This window comes from Meleagris gallopavo, chromosome 6, assembly GCF_905368555.1.
Source record: "Meleagris gallopavo chromosome 6, MGAL_WU_HG_1.1, whole genome shotgun sequence".
Classification (NCBI taxonomy): Eukaryota; Metazoa; Chordata; class Aves; order Galliformes; family Phasianidae; genus Meleagris; species Meleagris gallopavo.
The window spans coordinates 20,713,955-20,732,900 of NC_139409.1; the positions used below are offsets into that span (position 1 = coordinate 20,713,955).

The 18,946-nt window shown below is 39.1% G+C and overlaps 1 protein-coding gene across 8 annotated transcripts in view; it reads left to right on the forward strand.

Moving 5' to 3' along the window:
* Positions 1-18,946, forward strand: part of ADAM22 (ADAM metallopeptidase domain 22) — a 125,726-nt gene that overhangs the window by 55,297 nt on the left and 51,483 nt on the right. For all 8 annotated transcript variants that reach the window (XM_085227378.1, XM_085227371.1, XM_085227372.1 and 5 more), the window contains exons 4-7: positions 1,586-1,652; positions 12,336-12,418; positions 16,581-16,644; positions 17,266-17,335. In XM_085227378.1, the coding sequence (XP_085083504.1) occupies positions 1,586-1,652; positions 12,336-12,418; positions 16,581-16,644; positions 17,266-17,335 (284 nt within the window). The remainder of the gene's footprint in view (positions 1-1,585; positions 1,653-12,335; positions 12,419-16,580; positions 16,645-17,265; positions 17,336-18,946) is intronic.

Here is an 18,946-nt window from a genome sequence, read left to right on the forward strand (position 1 = left end):
GTTTATACAATTGAATTTTATCCTCCTTGTAATATTCAGTCTTGAACATCATCCAGCTCTTTCCTGTGGGAATTTTTTTCAGTTGTCTTCTTTCCAACTTAGCATTATCAGCATATTTCCTTAGAGTGCTCCTGGTTTTTGTGCCTGGGTTGTTAACGAAAATGTCGGGTTGGCATTTTGTAGGATCCATACTTCAACCTTCTGCTACTTGGGACTTGATCTGGGCAGTCACCAGTGCCTATGTGAGCAAAATGGCCTGACTGCCTACTTTGCCAGGTTGAGGTTCTCGGAAGCTGAGTGGCTGCTGGGCACTGCAAAGTCCCAGCAGCATCCACCACCCTCTGCCCTCACCCCTCCTGTATTCTTACTGTCCTTCAGCAACAGCACCTTGCAAAATCAAAGGGCTGTCAGGCTTTCCCAGCTGCTCAAGTCTCAGCTCTGCTGCTCTGTACCACTTCCTGCCATCCTTCCCCTCTCACACCCCTGGTGTTTTTTTGTTGGAAGGAACAACATGCAAATTAGCCTCTTCTGCAGAGGAGGTGGTTTGTGCTCATCACCTCATGTCTGATAGGTCTGCAGGCTTTTGACGTGCTTCCTTCACCAGGACTTCATCTCCACCAGTTCGGTCACCTCTTATGTGGAACAATACCAAATCTTCATGCAAACTTTATCCCGGTGAAATTCTGAAATTTCTGAAAGTGTTCAATGAATTTTCTGGTGGAGAAGGTATTATTTTGCCTAGAAAATAATTTATGAGGGCCTAACTGGTTTAGCATGAAATATCTTAGTGTGCATTTTGCTTATATGTGTTTGCCTCAGATCAAAGTACTTTTTCTCTTTAGTGTTTGTTCAAAAACTGTCTGCTTTTAAGGCTGGATTCGTCATTGCTCAGCTTGTTTTCCTCTGATGCCTTGAGAGCCTCAGGGTTTGCAGAGAGAGCACACAGGACTGGTTCCTGCATGGGCCTGCCTATGGCCCAAGGATGGCTTGGCTCCAGCCATCCACCTTCACACTTGCAGTGGAGCAGACCTGCTGTCAGCCTGCTCTTGTGGCTGGTGGCTTCATCTGTCCATCTAGCACAGTTGTGTTGTGAGTACACTTGTAGGATGGATAAATTTTAGTATTACAGGGACATTTCATTACTATGCTGTTGTGTCCAGCTGCTGGAGGCAGCTGCTATGTTTGCTCCAGTGCAGTCTGCTGCAGTAGTGCCTTTGATTGGTTTCTCACTCTTCCGTGGTTGTGTTTTTTTTCTTCTTTTTTTCCCCCCCACTAAATTTCCTTACTGTTATCTTGAAACAGAAAGCAGAAAGGTCTCTTCAATTAAAACTGTTATCAGTAGATGGCTTTGAATATTCCATAAAGAAAAAGCCTGTTTTCTTGCCTTCTGATATTAAAAAACCAGTGTATCCCATGCACTATGTAGCTCCATTGGAGGTGGCTGTTTCTGTGATTTTTGTAAGCGTTTTAGGAGTATCCTGCAGTTTTTGCCCTTTTCAAATGTAAATGTTTAATCGTTTCTTGCTGAGAGAGCATGCAAGAACACATGCATGAGGTTTATGGCTCTTTTTTCTTATTCTTGCAGTGATCTGCTGTCTTCTGAATACCTTGAGAGGCATATCGAGCAAGGTGGAAAGGCAGTGGAAGTTAAAGTAAGAGTCTCCTTTTTATGCTTTGCTTTTTTCAATTCGCTTTGCTTTTGATGTTAATGTAAACTCATTTTCTTAAAGGGAAAGATATCTGATTTTTGAGGCAGTTTACTCTTCTGAAGCAAGCATGTTTTATGTCTTCTAAGTTTTCAGCTTTCTTATACATGAAAAATCTAGTACATTAATGCTTATATCAGAATGGTATCCGTGAAAAATGTGTGCTCAGTTGTTTCTGCTAGTAAGTGTAATTTATTTCTGATAACTGTTGAAGAAAATCCTTCTATTTTGGTAGCTAGCATTTCCTTGTTGTACTAATGAAAAACTCAAGTTTGTTGTTTATAATGAGCTTCTTCATAAGTTTGAGAGTAGCAAGATTTACTGTATAGTATTTTCAAATACTTAGTTATTGTCTGAAGTCATGGGCTTCTTTGGATGTTTGTAGACACAATGGTTAGAAGGTCCTCTTTAATGCAGTACTCATGCAAAGCAGATTCCACTGTTATTTGTGCATGGCATGGGAAAATTTTCCTGAAGACCTTCTGGTTGTTATGATGGTATTGTGTAGAAGAAAGATATAAAATTACTGTAGATTACATAAAATGTATATGAAAGTAATATGCTATGCATAATTGAAGCTCTTTAAATTTGCCTATTAAGTCAAGTTTTGCTCTTAGTTTACATTTAATTTAAAAGGCTTTTTTCATTTTTACTAAATCCAATATCATCTAAGTACTCTGAAATGAATAAATTAAGCTTATAATGTGAAAGCAAAAGTGAAAGTGGACAAAGCAATAGTTTAGCCACTGTGCACCTGAAGATTTGTTTCCTTTGGTTTATCCCTTTCTGGAGTTTGTAAGCTTGAAATCTACTTTCACTTTGCACTCTGATAATAGCCTGAATATATTTTCAGACTGAGGCACGTGCATGTGTGTTCCATTAACTCATAAAACTAATTTCTCAACTGTGCTCAGCAATCAAGAAGCCTCGACTCAAATTCAGAGTATGAGTCAAAACAGAAATAAACGTAATAGCTGATGCTAATAGGATCCATTTGTCTCATCAAGGTATATGTAGAAGTTAGCCAAACTAAACTTTCAGAGTCTTATCACTGAATCAGGACAAATCTGTTTCCAGTGAATCAAGCAAGGAAATATTTGTGAATCAGTGGCTCCTCTCATGCAAATACCGCTTACTTGCATGGGGAAGAAACAGCAGAGTCAGGCCTTTTTGAGAAAGGTCACGAAAGCTTTCTGGGCAAATCACTTCCCAGCCTCCAGGGTCCCAGAGTTCATCTCCCCTTCAGTTAGCCTCAGGGCAGGGTCGCTGCGTAGCATCAGCAAAGCCTCTCCACTGCTTCACTCAGTGCTATCCAACCTTCTTTAGAGAACTGACCTCGCTGGCTCCTTGGTCTTGGCATCCGAGTTGATATGAACTGTAAGAAAGAAAAAGGCTTACAGAGTTGTTTCATTTCTCTCTGCAATGGATGGTCATTTCCTCTGGGGTGACATGTTCCCCCTCTGCTCTTCTTTGTGCCTTGTGCTCTGTGGGCAGGGAAGTGCGAGGGAGCTGTTCTGTGCTTTGCCCACCACCCAGCAGCCAGCAGCAGTCCAAGAAGGGGAATTCAGGCTAGATTCAGTGCCCAATCGCTGCTTTAAAATAAATCTTTCTGCCCCCAAGCAGCCGGTACTTTTTAGAGTACTTGTAAGTGCCTGGAGAGCCCTACTGGTCCTTCAAATAAATTTGAAAATCCCAGCAGTTTCTGCTTGGCATTTGAGAAACTGAGCTGTGGTTTTAGGTCAAATGTTTTGAAAATCTTCCTGCAAATATAAGGATTTTTCATGATCATGGTTTAGTACCCTCAGTTTCTTTGGCAACTGTTTACAGTACCAGTAAAACAACCTTTATATTGGTGCCTTTAATACATACAAGGCAAAACATAAATAATTACAATGCTCATACTCCATGCAGAGCTGCTAATGCCTTCTACTGCTCTTCCTCCTCTCCATTCCCCCTGGTAAAAGCCCCTGTGCTACAGAACGCATCCAGATCTTTTGCGTCTCCTTAGGATGCTTCAGAGAGGTGAAGGTACAGGGAAAGGAAGAAATATCCATAGAATTTAAAAGACCACTTCGAATGAGCAAAGGGAGGAGAGCCCTCAGCCTAATACTCCTTTTTGTTTATTAGAGAAGGTTGAATTAGATTCGTTTGCTGCATAATTCATTAATAAATCAGACCCTGTGAAGGTGGAATGTGTGCATGTTTTTGCACAGTGCCACTATTTAGCAGCTGCAGGGGGAAGGTTTCTCTGTGAGATGTCCTTGTTGACTTGACACAGTTTAGCAGACACTCATTAAACCAGCAGCAAGATGTGATGCTTAAGAAAAACAAAAGGAGATAGACCTTTGAATTATTTTCAGTGTTTCCCCCCATTTTACTTTATGTCTCTAGTTTCTTAGGAAAGCAGCAGTATTGTCCTAAATTCCCTCTGGTAGCAAAGAGAATAATCAATTAAGAGCGAGAAAGCCCTTCATGCCTTGCCTTTTTCCTGCTTTTGTCAGCCCAGATCATCCTATGCTCACAGCACACAAACACTCAACTTGTGTCTACTTTATGTTGCTGCAGTATATCCCTGTGTCCTTTTATCTCTCTCTCCCTCTCTTTTTGGGTTATCATTCTGTCACTGATGCTGTCAGTGAGATGAAAGGCAAAAAACCAGCCAGAGTGCTGAGTAATTCACACTGCTGGATTTTCCCCTAAGAAGGAACAACTGGTATCTCTTCAGTGACATTTTCTCTTATGAAATGTTTCACTTTTCCACTTTAGATATTATAGAAGTAATTCTTTTTGCCTGTCAAGAACATTGGACACAGATCCCAGTAAGAGAACTTGCACACATAAAGTTGTAATAGATTAATGCTGGGCATTTTTGATGGCATGCTTCAATGTAACCACAGGGGCTGAACCATGACACAACACAGCTGTATTTCATAGATAATTCTGAAATTAGTAAGCGTGCTAGTGTAAATACAATCTGCGTCCTGGGTACAAAATTATAGCAAGAGTGCTTAAAGCATGAAAAAACATTACCTTTTGCTCTCCAGAAGGGAGCAAAATATTCAGGTCTCGAAAGGCCAGAGATGACTGAGACGCTTTGATGTGACAGGCACTGTTTTTGTTTGTGTCCTGCTGACCTGCTCTTCTCCAGGAGGTGTTGAGGCGCAGTCCATTGGCCAAGGGCAACAGCTGTATCTGTCACATATTAGCCCTTGAGCATAGGGAGTCCATGTCCTAACCATGGGATCATAGAATCACAGAAGGGCTTGTGTTGGAATGGACCTTAAGTTGTAATTGCCTGCTGTGAGCCTCCCGCCATATCAGGCTGCCCATGGCCCCATCCAACCTGGCCTCAAGTGCCTCCGGGGACGGACATAAATTTCATTCCAACGTTTCACTGTATCATCACAGATACTGACAGATCATAAGGTTACACTAACAAATTATTGCAAATATTGCAACCAGAATATACTGCCTGTCTGTGGGCAGGGTATTTTTTTTATCACTGACTGCTGTGTTTCCAGCTTTATAGCAAAGGGCTTCCACCAGCGCCTTCCAGATTTACAGTCACCCACTGTCTGAGCTGTGCAGAGGAATCCAGTCATTTTTCTTCAGCTTTTGATGCCTCACCATTTCATAGCCAGAGAGGAAGGAGTTTCAGCTTGGCAGAAAAGCGTGTGTGCTAAGCAGGTTTCCCTGGCAGGGATTACATTCTGTTCCTGAAAAATTCAGCTCACATGAGTGGTGGAGGCATCGGAGGCTCTGCCCTATGCAGTGTGTGCACATCCCCGTGCCTGCACAACCTGGTGCTGCAGCCCGAGGGGAGAAAGAAACCTAAAAAGGAACAAATCATAAATAATGCAGGAATTATATCTGCTATTTCTGGCAGGTCTTTTTTGGGTGGTGTCCAGAGACTAGGGAAGCTGTTAGTAGCAGAAAACTGATTTGATAGAAGATTTTGTTCAAGGCTTCCCATAGCATCATCAGAGCTTCTCTTTCTTCCATTCCCTCTACAGAGCTTTGCTTGCCTCATGGCTAATGATTAATAAATCTAGACCATAATTTACTTTCCAGTGTTAACAGTAAACAAGCCAAAGATAGCTGACAGAGAATCTAGGAGTCTGACACAGTTTAATAGGGGGCTCCTGCAAGGCTGATTTCATTAATAACTTAGGTGAAAAAAAGTATGTGTTTGTTAATGAAAATAGAAGTACAAAATTGGGAATCATTGTAATCCACAGAAGGAGCATCTGGAGATCTGTTTGTCTTTGACCAGTAGAGTAAATGAAAGTGGGATGAAATTTGATAGAATAAAATGGCAACTTCCTTCACTTAGGGACTAGTTATAGGGCTTTTGCTGCACGACAGGAGTGCATAAATAGTGGAACAGAGGATGACTGCATGGTTCACGTCTAACCAGATGCTTCCATGGCATCAGAATGGTTAAATTATTTCCAGTAGGTAAAGGATAGTATTAATGTTATTATGTGTCCTGTTGAAGAGCTGACAACATTTTAAAATTTCTGTGCATGTTTGGTTACTCAGGACATCTGTTTTTCTAACAGCATCAAGCTACTGCTCTGAATTAAGAAGCATTGAAGAGTATCTCACTTTCTTGTTTTAGCATTATTTGAATTATGGAGGCAATTCCTTTGGGTTTCAGTAAAACACAGTATCCCGTGTAGGATACCAGGGCTGCATAATCAGTCATCTTATATAATGCATTTGCCTGACCTAACGGTCCTGCGAGCTGGTGCTGTAAGTGTACATTTGCATTAACTTTCCTAAATCTATCTGTTTATCTCCTTGCTATTACTAGCTTACTTTCTGTTAGCTGTGAAGGAGGAAATTAAAAGTAGCAGCATTCAGTATAGGAGCCTTTCCCAGGCCTTGTTTTAAATATCCTGCACTAGAAGGAATCCCAGCTCATGATTCATCTACAATCTTGCAGCTTTTATACTGTCTTTCTTCTCTTTACGGCGTAAAGAAAAATCCGTTGTTTTAAGCTAAACTTGGAGGGGAAAAACTGCCAGAAAGTCAAAGCCTTCAAGAGCTCCAAGTGTTCATTCTGCTGTGGATGTGGGCTCCAGCATTGTAGTCCTGGTTCTGCTGAGATGAATGGGGTGGCTTTGTGACTGCAAGGGGACACCTCCTGAGTGCTGTCCTCTGTGGTTTTCACACGGCCCAGAAGGAAGGGGGTGGCCCAGCACTTGAATTCATGGAGAAGTCCTGCCAACCTTTGTGTACCTCAGGAGATATTTTTCCACGTGCTGTAATGTACAGCATGCATAGAGAATGAAATGCACCAAAGTTCTGTAAACTGAATGCACATGAAGACTGAGCGTAGCTAAGAGAAATTAACTACTACTATAGCATTAAAGAACATCAAATCCTTTTGTAGAGGCTCTTACAAAAAAAATAAAAGTATCTTATTGAGTTTAACTTAATCCCCTTGAGGAGGAATTAAGCAAAGCAAACTGAAGCTGCTGTACTTCTGAAGGAGCTTTTCCATGCAAAGCTCCAGCTTGATATCTTTACTTACTTGATCTTGAGTTCTGTAAACAGTCTTTGTCTCAACTCGTATTTTTCATAGAGATACTGAACTGGCACTGTGTTATATACACTGGATTAATGTTTCCAGGTTGTCTTCAGCTCTGTGAATTCTCACTTCAAGATAAGCTGTCATTCAAGAATAATGAAGAATCAGTAAGGAAATCTGATTAATACTTTTCTCCTTTCTATTCAGGTGTTTACCATTCTGACCAATAGGTATCCACTAAAAGATGCATGCCAACATTTCATCTTATCTTCTGTCTTGTGTTTATAGTAATCTTGCACATCACATGCTTATAATTCGGCTTCAGACTCAATAGTGGCTACTGGACTATTGTGAAAGATTAGTATGAGTAGATTACAAAGACTTCAATGTCCCTTTCAAGGTTTGCTCCCTTTTTCCCAGAATGCAGAACTGGGGCGAAGTGGCTGTCATTGAAAGGCTTGAATACCTTGACTCAGAAAAACTGTGCACTGCTACACTTGCTGACTTAACAGAGTAAGGAGGAAGAGGTAACCAGCCTTGTTCTCTTCTGACCCATCTGCATCCAGCAGGTGATAATTAAAGTCCTTTTTCCTAACACTTAGGCAAGGCAATAGGCTGCTTCCAAGCAGGTGCCAGGGCAGCTCCTGGCCCAGATGGTGTTGTGCTGACACAAGCTGTGTCCACACCCTGCAGCTGCACTTGAGGAGCATCTTCTTTTGGAGCTACTGGACAGTGTATGCAAGCCTCATTTGGTCTCAGTGGGAAGCCGAGCTGATGGCAAGTGTTATCTGCAGAAAGCACTGCTGTGAGTCACCTGTGGCAGCTGGAGTGAGTTGCCTATGTGCAGGACCCCATTGTGTACACATGTGTGGTTTTGATAGTGCTGCCAACAGCCCTGAAATGTGAGCATTGGAAGAAGCCTAGGAAGTGGGAATGCTTTATCTCTATTTTTTGAATTTGTATTTCTGATTTCGAAACCTGAAATAGATTTATAGGCAAATGACTCTGTCGCACTTTGGTTCTTTGTTTTATGGTTCATGTGATAGCTGTCTTTCTGGAAAGACATTTCTATTGCATTTTCAAATCAGTAGCTATTCAAAACAGAAGCTATTACATTTTCAAACCAGTTGACTTTCTGGAATCTGTGCTGCAGTGTAGCTAAATGCAGAGACCTGTTCTGTGAGGGAGCAGTGACACATTCCTGAGGTGGTTCCTGGGCAGCTGCAGGAGATAGTGCAGCCATACCAGTGGGCTATCCCTGTTGCATCAGCACTTGGCAATTAAAACGGGTATTAGTCTCTCCATGCAGTTCCACTGTCCATAGAAACAACACAGGACAATGTGCAATTTTGACTTTTCATTCACATTTCATTTTCATTGTACAAACAGAAATTTATCAATAATCAGTCATTTTTGGCTGTAGAGATCAGCTATAGAGAATTTCTTCTATTGCAGTTTCCCATGCACTGTGTTACTTATTAATGGGTTAAAACTTGAGCAAGCATCAATAATTGGTAAATAGATCTAAGTGATTACTAAGGAAGCAGCTTTACAACTCATGCCTAGCAATGCTCCTTAAAAAGTTAATAATTATCTGGCGCTTCTCTAAAAAGTAGCACAGTGGTTAGCTTTCTGCTGCAAAGGAAAAGGGAGCTGTGTTAGTAGGATCTGACCTAGACCAGCAATCTCCTTTCCTTTGGATTAATGGATATTAAAACAGGAATATGTAATGCTGGAAGAAGGAAGTTATTAATTTTAGGGTCAGTGTCTCAAGAGTAGCATGAGTTTTAATGGCAAGTACCTCTCCTCATTGCAGGAAAACTGCTTACTTTGAAGATCTGATGTCAGGTGTTATTTGAAAGTAAATGAATGAGCATCCTTAATTTTTCTCCCCTGGGAAGGTCATAGTATCTCTGCAGTGAATAATAAGCACTGGCAGTGTCTGGTCAGCAGACTTTCGTAACTGAAACTGCAGAGAAGAGTGAACCTCCACCATCAGTGACTGCAATGGCTGTTCTTTATTTATTTCCATCCTTCAGTAGTGGTTAATGTGTTCTTCATGCCTTTTTGGTGATTACTCAACAGCTAGTGCTTCTTTGGGAGGGAACAGGCTATATTAAGGGAAAGAAATGGGAGCAGAATTTACCTGTGTTACCAGCATCTCTGCCATCTCATGTTTTCAGTATCTTTGCCATTCCAACTACCCAAATAGGCTGCAAGTAAACTCAGGCTGACATGAATATAATGGCTACGAGATGGTCAGCAGGGAGCTGTCGAAGTTCATAGAACAATGTAATTTAGGATTTGCCTACAGTTATTCAATTTAAGCATGAAGACCAAGGTTGAATCATGAATTCACCACCACTGTCATAATGGTTCATTTATTTTAACAGATCCTACTATGAGTTCATTTGTGTTGGGTTTGGGTTTTTTTTTTTTTTTTTTTTAGTAGAATATTATTCTATTTTCAGCTGCCCAGACTTATTAAGTATCCACATTTTTCATATTGCTCTTGAAACTCACCAACAGATAACCAAGTGCCACGAATGCCAGCAGAGAACTTGTCTTGCTTGTGCTAACTGCAGCATGGAGAATGCCTGTGCACCTTGTGGAGGCAAAATAGTCAAACTCCTCTTTTCTTCTGGACCTGTCTGGCTGCTTTCAGTTTTAGTGCAGAAAGGAATAAGTGTGAATCTCTCTTGGTGACATATGTCAGAAGAACGGCATTATTTCCTCTTCATCTGAAGCCTGAGCCATTTTCAGTAGCTGACAAAGGTCAGCCTGGTGGTTTGATTTGCTGAGAGGGACAATTACTCGCTGCTTTTCAGAGGGCAGAAAAGGCATGTAGTGGCTATTGGAAGCTTATAGCTCTTTCTTCACAAAAAGACCTTGATTCTGTTGACTGGACTTTTTTTGGCAATGCTGCTAATTTCATCTATTGAGGGAAGTCTTAATTCTCATATAATACCAGAGTATTTTTAGGAAAAACTGAAATGGCAAGATTTTTTTTTCAGTTTCTGTCATTCTGCTACAGGCACCAATAGAGAAGAGGGACAACCCTGGTCCTTCAGTGCATGTTTCCAATAATAGAGCAAAAATGGATTTATGTGCTGATTGTGCTTAATCTTTCAGAGGTGTGACATCTTACTGCCATTCTTCTGCAGCACGGTGTTCTCTATTACAGCACCTGCTGTAAAGGAGCATTAGTACGTGTCAGGAGCAAGAAGATGTCAGGCTACAGAGAGGCAAGGTCAGGAAACTTCTTGTCCAGACCTACACATGTTCTAGGAAAAGCATTAATCTGTAGTGTCCTTGCAGTTGTGCGAACTCTCATTGCAGAGCCAGTCCCAAACCTCATAGCCTTAAGTGCTTCTCTTCTCTTCATGTTTTGTGGACTGTTGAAATGAAATCTGTTAAACTTAGGATGTACGGTTTGTACCCACTCTACCAAATGCCATGTTACAGCCATGATTTACCTGCTTGAGATGCTGTCATTGCACTAAGCAATCACTTTTCCCAGCGCTTGTGCCACCCACTTTCACTGCATCACCTCTTTATTTCTTTGCTGAGATTATGACTGGTGATGGTGGCCTCAAAACTTCATCTAGAGTATTCTGATAGAAGGATTTCCTATAATGAAGTTAGCCTTTTTTTTTTTTTTTTTTAAACACTGCAACATATACTTGAAAATAGCTGTTTACTTTACCTTTAAAACCCCTAAAATTTTAATAATTGTTGTGAAGTGACTTACTTAATAGTACTTACTAGGAACATATAAGTTCATGTATAAAAGTATCCCCCAAATCTTAGTGTAAAGAAATAATTTTTTTGCAGTGGTAAGAAAGGGTCTGTGAGAGTGAGGAGATCAGAGTTATGTTTCTTATATAATTAAATAGAATAGAATGTGTCTAAATCATATTTTTCCTAGGTAAAAATTTAAAACTGTTTTTCTTGTATTTTTCTTTTCTATGCATAGAATATTGTTCATGGATTTATTATTAAATAAATTAATTTGGAGGTATTATCTTGGGACATTTATTTGATTCTCATCAAGAAGATCAAAACCCACTTTTCAGCCACAGACTTGGATCTTTTGGATTCCTAGCATGAATAAATATTTCTCCTGGCTATAAGGACACAATTTTGCAAACTGAAATTTGACTTCTGATACATACTAACTGTATTTTTCTGTCTTGTTTCTCCAAATTCCTTCCACAGCTACAAGTCTGTACAACTCCCTGTTGATATTTTTTTTCAGTATATTCCTATTTTCATGTGCTGACATCAGTTAAACCTTTTACAGGAATATTACTGCAGAAGTAATTTTTGGAGAGAGCATTTTGTTCCTCATACAGTTTCAGCTCATTCATATGGTTTGACTGTTCATTTTGTTACTTATCTACTGTTTCTTCGTGTGGTTTTTATTCACCTGTTCTTTTTACAGTGCAGTGTTGAATATATTCAGTGCACATGCAGTAAGCCTTACTCCACAATCAGTGCAACTTCTGTGAAACTGAGGGTAGGGAGATATGTTGAATAACGTTGGCTGGATTTGATTTGAGAAGTGTATTTTCTATTTACAGTATTTATAGAAGAGGCAAATATAAACTAAAGTTTCTTTTAGCTTTGGAGTGCTGGGGAGCGTTTTTGATTTGTTTGCTTCTTAATCAAATCTTATTATTTGATAAGCATATTTTTCTCCTTAGAAGTAGGAAATTGCCTGGCCCTCAGGGCAAAGCTCATCTTCTGATGTAGCCATGTGCAAAACACGTGGCAAGTCTAAGCCCCTTGTTTCCAGCTCTCTTCGATGAAGAAACATGGGTGCTTCGGGAGCCATTTGTATCTGAAATTTTCTTGAGATGCCAGAGATTTCACACTGAAGATTTTCATCTCCATTCAGCATAGAGAAAGTCCAAAAGATGTTGTTTGACTCTGTACTGAACTTGTAGATGGCTTAAAGGAGATGGGATGAACCTCTGCTATGTTCTTGGTGCCGGGTTTGCAATATTATAATAAAAAAGCAGTGTTGGGCAGGTTAGAGCATTATACTGTGGGACATCCCGTGGATTCATGCTCTCAATTTCCAATTTCAGGGAGGAGAACATTGCTATTATCAGGGAAAAATTCGAGGAAATCCAGTATCATTTGTTGCCTTGTCAACATGCCACGGACTACAGTAAGTCTGCTGTTTCGTTTTTAATGAACTTCACTTAGTCTTTTAAACAAAGCTGTTTAAAAAAAAAAAGTGCCATTTGTTCATTAATTGGTTTACAACCACTATTATTATCTCAATAACCTTTACATAAAATTAATTTAATTTGAACCTTGTAAAAGTGTTGTTTTTTTTTCAGGACCCACTGCCAAAACACCCAAGCTTTTTTTTCTCTTTCTCTCTCTCTCTCTTTTTTTTTTTTTTTTAATTAAATAAAGACATATGATAACAGCTTTGACCAGATTTTTTTTTTTAAGATAGTTTATAATAGAGATATGAAAGTAGCTAAAAATGCTCCATTTTACAGGAACAAAAAATAATACCAAGATTGATATGAACCATTCAAAATTCACTTGTGTTCTTTTCTTATTGTTAGAATGCTGTATTTATTCTTTCTTTCCTACTTCGTTTACAAAGGAAAGTGTCAGTGTTGAGTTTCTCTAGTCCTATCCATGTTCTTCACAGAAGTGCTTGTCTTAAGCTGTGTGCATGGGATAATACCTGTGAGATAGTCAAACCTTTGAAAATCTGAAATAAAGGATGAAAAATTGTGCGAATTTGTTTCAAAGTACATCGTTTTAGTGATAATGTAGTTAAAGCACCTGTCATTGAAGGTTACACAGAGCTGTGCGCTGATTCTCAGCTTTTGGACCTGTCTACTTTTGGCACTATTGAAAGATACTTGCCAGGTTTACAGAGCAGCCAAGTCACTTCAGTGTCTGTTGACTCTGGGAATTACAGGACCTCAGCACTTTTGATGCTCAGATTGGCTGGAAAGGTCAGGGCAGCAGGAGAGCCTGAGCATGGAGATTGCTTTCCCTGAGGAAACAGGACTCAGCTCATAGAAGTCTTCATTGTTATCCGTTTCCAACTGTTCTGTAGTTTTAGTATCAGACACACACATACACATATTTAAGTAACTTTTATATTTGTACTTTTTTTTTATGAGGAAGGGGGAGAATGTATGCATTAGATCCATCATTCCTGCACTCATTGTCTGACTTAGAGATGTGCTTCTCTCATTTATTGTCAAGGCTGAGCAGCTCAATTAAACTGACCTCGGGTTTGGTGGTGTCAGTGAGCCTAAAAATAGCAGCATCCTGCTGCATCTTGAGGGGATTTAGCTTCATGGCTTCCATTAGCAGTGATCCATTAGGTCTAAGCCCCTGCTAACTCCTAGGAGAGAGTGCAACAAAAGAAGGAGGGGCAGCACATGTCCTTTCCTGGCCTCCCTTTGCTGGTTGCCTCTTAAGACTGATCAGCTGCTGCTCAGTATTCTAAAACTGCCTAATGTTCAAATAGGGTTCTTCTATCACAGTAATGTGAAGAAAGATGCACTCTTTCCTGTATGATTCAGCTCTCTCGAGTGTTATCTTTTTTTTTTTTTTTTTTCCTTTTTGTGAAATGTTTCAGCAGTTATCCTTCACACAGGATGAAATATGAAGCTTACTGTAATGGGCTGGTAATTCCAGCATCTGGTATAAGAAAGTATTGTTTTCCTGAGCTGTATTAACCTTACCTTCTCTGGCATTGCATCTCCAGCATTACAGCTAGTTTCTCCATAATCTGTTTCAAATGCTAATTAAATACTACAAATATATACTGAATTTTAGGAAATGCATGAGACAGAACAGATGCCTTTAATAGAATAACGAGCTTCATATTCCCAAAGTTCGTGCTAATCTCTCTCACTTATCATACTATCCCTAATTCTTGACCAGCTAGAGCAGACATTTTTTCAGACATGCCTGCAGAGATAATGTTGTATTTCTAATCATAAATTTTGAGTTCTTCTGTTGGTAATGTCTATGTTGTAGTCTTCTTTTCATTAATTAAATTAATAGGGTGACTGGCTGATGGAGTCCTCAAATTTCTTCTTAATGATTTTGCTAATGAAATAAGTTTCTCTACAACTTTAACTCTAAGCTCGCTGGAATTTGTTCTTTCTGTGGGATATGCAGTAACCGCAGCTTCCTGTGAGTTAATGCAAAACACTTTGAATGCAAAACACTTTGGTTGCTGGGATATAAATGATCTGCGCTCAGTTCTGAGCTGAGCTGGGTTCTGCGTTTGGAGGCCAGTCACACAGAAACCAGTTGTGCTGTGATTTTGCTGCCCACTGGTGGTAAATACATAAACTGCTGTTGTAACTGCGAGTTAGACTTTATGACTGCAAATTTGTTTTTCTGAAGACTTTACATAACCCAAATGTGGATTTTTTGTAGATAGCTTGTGTTTTGCTGCTGCTTTCTTTCTAGTGTGATACCTTGACAGAGCCTAAAACTATTGAAGTCATTGGAAAAGTGCCATGGGGGGCAAGTCAGATCTGAGGGTCAGCTGTGATTTTTTTTTTTTTTTTTTTTTTTATTAAGTGACTTGATCAGAAGTGAGTGCTGCTGAGCACAATGTTCACACAAGAAGTCATTTGTTAACATCACTCGGTCTTGCAGACTGTGTTTAAAACTGTAATGAGAAGGAAGGAGGTTTAGCATGATGAAGTACTGTTCCAGACCTTCCCAAATATCCCCAAATCTTACATTTTTCTGAGGCAGAAAACTTCAGCAGGTGCTAGAGTACTTATTTTAGGAGCACAGACAGTGTTTGTTCCTGGAGAATAAGCACAGAATTGTGGGTGTACTCATGGCAAGGTCCAAAGTATGCTAAGAAAAATATGCTCACCAGGAGATGTCATAGTCTACAAGTTTAATATACACTTACATTTCTAAATAGTCAGAAATGAAATGGCAGCATTTCACTGACTGCATTAGGCACTGAGCAAAATCAACATTTTGCTGATTAAAAATTAAGTTGCATTAAAAAAAAAAAAAAAGTGTCAGGGTTTATCATTTATAATTCTGATAATTTTTTTTTTTTTTAAATGTATAGGAGGTTGCTAAAGAGTAATTCAAATAAATAAATGATCTTGCTTTTATGCTGCTGTAATTTGTGCCAAATTTTAACTTGCAGGTCAGACTTATAGTCAGACTCAAAGTCCTGTTAGGAGCATTTAGAAAGGGACATGCTGATACAGCCTAATTCCAACCATGCATGTATGTCACGGCAATAAGGGGAAAATTTTTAAAAATTGCTGGTTTGTCTGAAGATCAAAATGGTGAAATAAGAAATGCCTCCCTAAACTCTTTACCTAAATAAACTTAAGGTAGCTCGTAATAGAAAGCATAATTGTAGGAATGGACTGTGTTTTTACTGTGTATTCAAGTTGTAGCACCAGAACATTTGGTGTTACTGTCTTCTTCGATCTAGGATGCCTTAACACTTCAGTACTTCATTTAGAACTGAACTGTACTTTGTAATAGAACTTAGATGGTGGTTGTGTGTGGGCAGGCAAAGTGCCAGATTTTCAAGATATATAACACGGTGCATATTATGAATGACCTTCAGATTTTATGATTATAAGATTTTATGCTACTAAGAAAGAGCTCTTGGTTCACCAGAACCAAAGATATGGCATAAGGCTTTGTCCTCAGTCTCTGTATTTTTCACCACAGCTCATTAGAAACCTATATGATGAAGTTTTAATTTCCTTATCATGAAAATCATATAATGTCTGTATTGATGCAGTGCTATATATAGCATTGACTTTTTCTAGAAAGATGAATTAATTCAAGAAGATATCATCTATTATAGTTGTTATTACTGGAGCATCTCAAACATCCTGTTATGCCACTTGTCCTTGGTACTATGCAATATTACTTTGAAAAGAGTAAATCAAAACCATGAAAATCTAAGGTCAGTTCAATTTAATAACATTTTTATTTGTGGGAAAGCTGTAGGCAAGTTCAAAAACCTCTGTATGAATAATTCTGAAAGCAGAGCCCTTATTGCAAGTAGATCTGTGTGAGATTTCTCTAAGCTGGATTTTGTGGTGTTTTTGCATGTTGTAGGGAAGATTTATGGGAGAAAGTAGAGTCTATCTATTATCATCATGGGAACGAGCATCTCTCTAAAGCAAAGAAACAAAAAAATGATTCAGAATTATGTTCAGTTCCTGAAGTTGTTTTTAACTGCTTCTCTTGTGAAATATTTGTTTTTAAATATGTGAGCTTCTTAAACTTCAATACTGTACTAATGTTTATTTTAAATTTACTTCTCTTGCTCATGACAGTGGGATGTTCTATGATGGAAATCATACTTACCTAATTGAACCAGATGAAAACTACAATTCAGATGTAAGTAGAACTTCTGGTAGTCCTGCCGTATTTTTTTTCATGGAATACAGGCATTAATTGGTACAGATTAGGTATAAGACTCATTCTCCTCAGTACCAACTCATTAACTCAGCTTCTGAGTCCTCCTAATCACAGACAGAATTAATCCTCTAAAAATCAGGTAGTGATACATGTGTATGTTCTGTACACTTGGAAGTAGAGCAGTGCAGCACTCCTGGAGGCTGAGTGTCACTTGGAGCCAGCAGAAGATATCTGTGAGTGTTCTGTCCCCTCCTTCGGCATTTCCCACCCTGATTTTGTTATATCCCTCTCCTGCTTTGCTTTCTGCTCCAGTGCAGCAGCTTCCATGATTCTCACAGTGTTCCCTGGGCAGCTCTCCTAAGTCCAGCTCTAAGTGTGCTCAACGACTTTATTGCTGTACTCACATACTTCAAATAAAAGATGTAACTGTGGTGTTAGCAATCCCATCACAGCTGGGAAGAGTATAAGGAAATGGTGCCTTGCAGTTGCACTTTCCTAATGTAGGTTTTGAATAGCAAGGGACCCTTTAGAACTGTCTTTTTAAGGCTCACAAGATGATTATTGTTGATTTTTAATACATGCAATTATTTACTATTGCAGGATGACTTCCATTTCCACTCTGTTTACAAATCCAAGTTGTTTGAGTTTCCTTTGGATGACCTACCATCTGGTATGATTTTTTAATATTCATGGCTATTGATTTGTTTTAGTCTAAGATCAGATTTGTTAATCATATTTGATGAATAATCTTCTGACAGTGCATTGTTTATTTGCATATCTCTTTCCTATTAAATTAAAAAGAAAAAAAAAAAAAGCTGAAAAAAATGGATCTGAAACACTGAAGGCACTGGAAAAGAACATGAAGGGCTGAAAAAACTTGAATCCAATGAATCAGACCCCTCCCAGACCTTCACGTTATGGTGTATGTTTCACTTAACAAGTCTTGCAGTCTACAGACTGCATTATCTGCTAAGAGTTATAGAAAAGAAAGGAATAGGGTAGCCTAAAAGTGATGAAAATAAACCTCACATTGCCAACAGCTCATAGCTTTTCGTGGATTTTTCCCATTTTGAGATACAGGGTGAGTATCATGGTGTGAATGTAAGTCTGAAGGGTATGTTATTGTTTTTCTTGGACACTCTAATTTCCAGTTCATTCAGCATCTCTTCTGATGCTGACAAATGACTTTGGAGGTAGAAGTGGTTTCAAGTTCTTGTAGTAATCCTCAAATACTTTATTTTGTGTATGGAGTACGAAGAGATTTTTAAAAATCAGTTTTCATCTGAGAAGTTGGCTTGTTAATTGAAGCAAAAATGCCAGTATTTATGACTTGTTCTCATTCTGTCAAGAATTTGCAATATTTACAGATGCATTTTCCTTACGCTACAAAATAAATGCTAGATAAATGAAACTATCCTTCGTAGACACTCATTTTAGTAGAAATCAACTCTAGACTAATTTCTTCTTAGATAGAAGTTACAGTTGTCCAGTGCCACAAGAATCATTTGTTCTATGATAACAGTGGGATCTGGTTTCTTACCATGCTGGGTACTGCCCAGAAGATGAATCATCCTGTTCTGGAGCATGGCGTATGCAGCTTTGTTAACTGTTAAGCAAAGCAGAATTGTTCAGAGAATTAATGAGAAAATAAAACAAAAACCTAAACAACCAAGGGAATTGCTACAGTTGGGTCACCTTGATTTCACTTCTGGAGAAGCAATCTTTCTGCCTTTAAACACATTTTCCCAGCTTGGTGCCTTATGTCCCTGCTTCTTATGGCCAGGCAAGGCAGAGGATGGAATGGGGTGGAAGGGCAGCACAAAGTGCTTGTGAACAGCATGCTGTCCATGTCCTATCTGGAAGCTTACTATGTATGTGCACCTTACGCATGATCCCTGGTTACTGCCTGTGCTTGCGGAGATGACAGAGTAATGAGAACAATGTATTGAACAGGAGGCTGACTAATCAAGTGCACCTTGGATCAGTTTCTTAAGGATATGTCATATGGAAGTCTGGAAATAATGCAATCACAGCTGAGTGATTGAGAGAAGTCTTCTGTCTTAGATTGTTAAAACAGGAGACTGCCAGAGCTGGTGCTTACAGATATCTATCAGCATTCTCCTAAGATTTCCTAATAGTTCAATTTTATGTTTCCAAGATTCTGGAGTAAAACAATTATTTTCTGCTTTAAAAATTATGAAAAGGAATTCATTGCAAGCAGAACCCACCTGTTTCACCTCCACCAAAGCTTCTTGATTCTCAAAAGATCTGTCAAAATAAG